The 5,000-nt window shown below is 42.3% G+C and overlaps 1 protein-coding gene across 1 annotated transcript in view; it reads left to right on the forward strand.

The window, feature by feature from the left end:
• ap4m1 (adaptor related protein complex 4 subunit mu 1) overlaps positions 1-5,000 on the forward strand; it is a gene marked incomplete at its 3' end in the record, with an annotated part of 17,156 nt that overhangs the window by 2,586 nt on the left and 9,570 nt on the right. The window contains 5 exon segments of the mRNA XM_071546851.1: positions 1,370-1,476; positions 1,883-1,979; positions 2,186-2,296; positions 3,537-3,614; positions 4,558-4,620. Of these exon segments, the coding sequence (XP_071402952.1) occupies positions 1,370-1,476; positions 1,883-1,979; positions 2,186-2,296; positions 3,537-3,614; positions 4,558-4,620 (456 nt within the window).

Genomic DNA, 5,000 nt, shown 5'->3' on the forward strand with positions numbered 1-5,000 from the left:
CCATTTTCCCAAAGTAGTAATAATAGTAGTAGTGATAAAGTAGTAATAAAATATTAAGTGGCAAAGTATAGTATATTATATGATATGTTCACGTCACAAAATATATGGTAGTATGTAAAGAGATGAGGTGTAAAGAAAAGAGATGAGATGTAAAGCAAAGAGATGAGATGTAAAGTGATGAGATGTAAAGAGATGAGGAGTAAAGTAAAGAGATGATATGTAAAGTGATGAGGTGTAAAGTAAAGTGATGAGGTGTAAAGTGATGAGGTGTAAAGAGATGAGGTGGAAAGAGATGAGATGTAAAGTAAAGAGATGAGATGTAAAGTAAAGAGATGAGATGTAAAGTAAAGAGATGAGATGTAAAGTAAAGAGATGAGGTGGAAAGAGATGAGATGGAAAGTGATGAGATGTAAAGAGATGAGATGTAAAGTAAAGAGATGAGGTGGAAAGTAAAATGATGAGGTGTAGAGTAAAGAGATGAGGTGTAAAGAGATGAGGTGTAAAGTAAAGAGATGAGGTGTAGAGTAAAGAGATGAGGTGGAAAGTAAAGAGATGTAAAGTGATGAGATGTAATAATAATAATAATTGATTACATTTATATAGCGCTCATGTAAAGAGATGAGATGTAAAGTAAAGAGACAAGGTGTAAACAGATGAGGTGTAAAGTAAAGAGATGAGATGTAAAGTAAAGAGATGAGGTGTAAAGTAAAGAGATGAGATGTAAAGTAGAGATGAGGTGTAAAGTAAAGAGATGAGATGTAAAGTAAAGAGATGAGGTGTAAAGAGATGAGGTGTAAAGTAAAGAGATGAGATGTAACGTAAAGAGATTAGATGTAAAGTAAAGAGATAAGGTGTAAAGTAAAGAGATGAGATGTAAAGATATGAGGTGTAAAGTAAAGAGATGCGATGTAACATAAAGAGATGAGATGTAAAGTAAAGAGATGAGGTGTAAAGAGATGAGATGTAAAGTGATGAGGTGTAAAGTAAAGAGATGAGATGTAAAGTGATGAGATGTAAAGAGATGAGGTGTAAAGTAAAGAGATGAGATGTAAAGTGATGAGATGTAAAGAGATGAGGTGTAAAGTAAAGAGATGAGGTGTAAAGTAAAGAGATGAGGTGTAAAGTAAAGAGATGAGGTGTAAAGTAAAGAGATGAGGTGTAAAGTAAAGTGATGAGGTGTAAAGTGATGAGATGTAAAGTAAAGAGATGAGATGTAAAGTAAAGAGATGAGATGTAAAGTAAAGAGATGAGATGTAAAGTAAAGAGATGAGGTGTAAAGTAAAGAGATGAGGTGTAAAGTAAAGAGATGAGATGTAAAGTAAAGAGATGAGATGTAAAGTATTACAGTGTAAAGTGTTTCTTCCTGCAGACTCATCAGGATCTGCACTTCGTCCACGTCAGGCAGGGCGGGCTCTACTGGGTCGTCACCGCCGCCGCTGACTCCTCCCCCTTCACCCTCATCGAGTTCCTCAACAGGTACGACGGCCAATCAGGAGGGACGACTGATTACATTACTGATCAATACTCACATGTTTGGCCTTTAGTTGATGCTCTTATCCAGAGTGACTCATGATGATAATAAGCTGCGTTGTAGATTTTGTAAATTGAACCTCATCTAAAAGCAGCGTTTACAAAGTGCTTTATAAAAGGGAATGAAATGAAAAGATGGAATAGAAATTTATTAAAAACGGAGCTAAATAAAGAGAAACATTAAAACCATAAAACAAGGAATAACACAAGATTAAAAATTAAAGTTAAAAATGTGTGTTTTAAGAAGTCTGAGCCCTGAATCAGCGTGTGTGTGTGTGTGTGTGTGTGTGTGTCTCTCTGTGTGTGTGTGTGTGTGTGTGTGTGTGTGTGTGTGTGTGTGTGTGTGCTGCAGGCTCACAGCTCTGATTAAAGACTACTGTGGCAGTCTGTCAGAGAAGTCGGTGAGGATGAACTTCGCTCTGATCTACGAGCTTCTGGACGAGGCGGTGGTGAGTCTGTCCGGAGCCCAGGTCCTCCAAGATGGCCGCCGGGGGTAGGCGGTGGCCATCTTGGAAGCTGTTGGGAACATAGAAATGCCCATAAGTCCACCATACAAAAATGTGACAATAAGCTCAATAACATTTTTAAATTGTTCTCTCTCTCTCTCTCTCTCTCTGTCTCTCTCTCTCTCTCTCTCTCTCTCTCTCTCCATCAGGACTATGGTTATATCCAGACCACCTCCTCTGACGTCTTGAAGAACTTCATCCAGACCGAAGCGGTTTCCTCCAGACCGTTCAGCCTGTTTGACCTCAGTAACGTGGGTCTGGTACGTTAAAGACGAGCCGCAGCAGAGGTCAGAGGTCACGGGCAGGCCGAGGCTGGTGAGGTGTCCTTCATAAGGCGCTGGACCCCCAGTGAGGCCGCTAGTAGAAGACTGTGTTTGTACTACGAAGATAAACATGAAAAAATCCAATCTATCTATCATGAAGAACAGAAGACAGAACAGGCAGAGCTTCCTGAAAGCTTTGTGGTGTTTTGTTCTGGACTTTTTGAAGCTGTGCCGCTGTTCATATCTGACATGTGGACACAGTTAGTTCTATTAAGCCGCTTTTCCACCGCTTGGTACCGGCTCAACTCGACTCTACTCGCCTTTTTTGGTTTTCCATTGGGCGAGTACCAGGTACCAGGCACCATATCACCTGGTACTTTTTTTGGTAGCACCTCTGTCAAGGTTCCCAGCGAGCTGAGGCACCAAAAGGTGACGTGAAAACACTGCAGACTGCTGATTGGTCAGAGAGAATCGTCATCATTGTGCGACACGGGACATACGTATATGCTAACGTTAGCTACCAAGTTAGCGGTTAGCTTACCCTCTTGCGTCCTTTGAGCAGCCAGAGAGCAGTCTGCTGTCTCGCTGCCTTCAGCCTCTTCTGAAATCAAATCTGTCTCCTTGCTGTGACTAACAGCCACATACCGAGAATCCAGAACACCTTCCCTTCCATATCCTCCATTGGGGGGGGGGGGGGTAACTATCTGCAGTGGAAAACCAAGTGGTACTACCAAAAGCGAGTAGAGGCGAGTCGAGGCGAGTTGAGCCGGTACCATGTGGTTTAAAAAGCAGCTTTAAAGTGTTTTGTTTTTTTGCGTGTCAGGAAGCCTTGCCTCTGTTCACGTTCTGCCATTTTTGGGTCGCTAATCTTTCCAAACTGTCTTTTGAGTAACGATCACAAAGTCAAGATGTTTTGGTTTTCACAGCTTCAGGAAGCAGAACCTTGTTTGTCTGCAGGCTAAATCTTCAAATATTCACTAGCCACTTTCACTGTTTTACCAGCCAACCTGCCATTCAGAACAGAATCGGTCTCACAGTTTGGCTGCAGGTTTGTCTCTTCACCAAATATCAACTCTGAAGCTTCAGTCCAAATGTACATATCAGTGGAAGCCCAGCAGAAACCTGTCCAGCTCTGATGTGTTCCTGTAGAAGTGCAGTGACGTCTGCAGTCCTGTTGCAGCAGAGTTCTCAGGATCTGCTATCGACTCGTCTTGTCTTGTCTCGTCTTGTCCTTCAGTTCGGAGCGGAGACGCAGCAGAGCAAAGTGGCTCCGAGCTCGGCGGCCGCCCGACCCATCCTGTCCGGCCGGGAGCAGGTGAGACCGCCTCCCGTCCCGAACCCGACTCTCTGAGACCGAGTCCAGCTGTGGGCTTCTCCTCATGTTTTAATAAAGCTGATCTAGTCGGGGGGTTTGATAGATTCTGGGGCCAGCTGCATAAAGCTAGTTTAAGACCAGTCTAAGCCTTAGACTGGTCTTAGATTCTCAGGTTGGACTAATCTAATTAAGACCGTCTGTTACTTAAATATTACGACTGATTTATGTTGAGGTAGGAAAGTTAGCCACCTTCCCCCCGGCTAATCTTGAGTTAAGAACTTTGTTGTTATGGCAACGAGTCAACCTAACTGTCAGAGTGGGAAGTTTAAATACTGAAGCTGTTTCATAGAAGACGGCAAATCTTTGGTTTTTGGAAAGAGCCTGAAGAAGAGAGAGAGTCTTTAGAGACAGAAACATGAGAGATCTACAACAAGCAAGAAGTAGTAGGAAGGTAAATATAAATGTCTATAGTAAGTTTGACTTAAAGTCACATTTAAGTCTAAGACCAGGTCTATCTTTATGCATCTGGCCCCTGTGTGGAAGTCGGGGAATATCAGGAACTTTTCCAACTCTGCAGCTTCCCTGATGCAGCAGAATGTGTTTCCAACTCGTTTCACACGTTCACTGCATCAGCTGGTTTTCAGACTGGAAAACAAAAACAAACAGAACAGAAAGTAACAGAAGGAGGAGTGGAACTAATTACTGCAGCTGTTGAGGAATTAGTGAAGTAATGTGATTACTTTTTAAATGAGTAATAATTAAAGAGTAAAATTGAGAGTAACTTATGTGAGAAGCAGGTTGGGACGGGACTGAAGTGACAGACCGTCCCGTCCCAGCAGGGTGTCAGCCGTCCTGGAACGTTTCCCCTCTGATGATAAGAGATGAAAAACAACAACAACAACAACAACAACAACACTGATGTGTCCATGTGTCTGTCCTGCAGGGAGGGAAGAGCGAGATCTTTGTGGACGTGATCGAGAGGATGTCCGTCGTCATCGGCTCTAATGTGAGTCTCACTGTCTTCACTGATCTAGATTAAGACCCTAAAAACAGGTGGAGACTCGAGTCACATGACTTGGACTCGAGTCCCAGTTTGAATTTCTTCAGACTTGACTTGCTGCATGAAGAGAAGACTTGAGACTTGACTTGACTTGGGTTCTGGTGACTTGGGACTTGACTCTGACTTGTACTCTGATGACTTGAAAAGGTTTCTAAAGTCTTGACTTGAGATCTTGTGTTTGTGTAAATGACTTAGATTGAAAGTGATGAGATTTGTTCCAGCAGACGACTGAATTTAAATTCTGTTTTCTGAATTTGTATGGAATGATTGAATTTATTGAAGTTGAAACTGATTATAGAAATCAAACTCATGATGCTCTTACCAAG

The sequence above is a fragment of the Centroberyx affinis genome, unplaced genomic scaffold, assembly GCF_046629955.1.
Source record: "Centroberyx affinis isolate AG114_WGS23_722 - 3 ecotype Tasmania unplaced genomic scaffold, CSIRO-AGI_Caff_v1 ptg005499l_1, whole genome shotgun sequence".
Taxonomy (NCBI): domain Eukaryota; kingdom Metazoa; phylum Chordata; class Actinopteri; order Beryciformes; family Berycidae; genus Centroberyx; species Centroberyx affinis.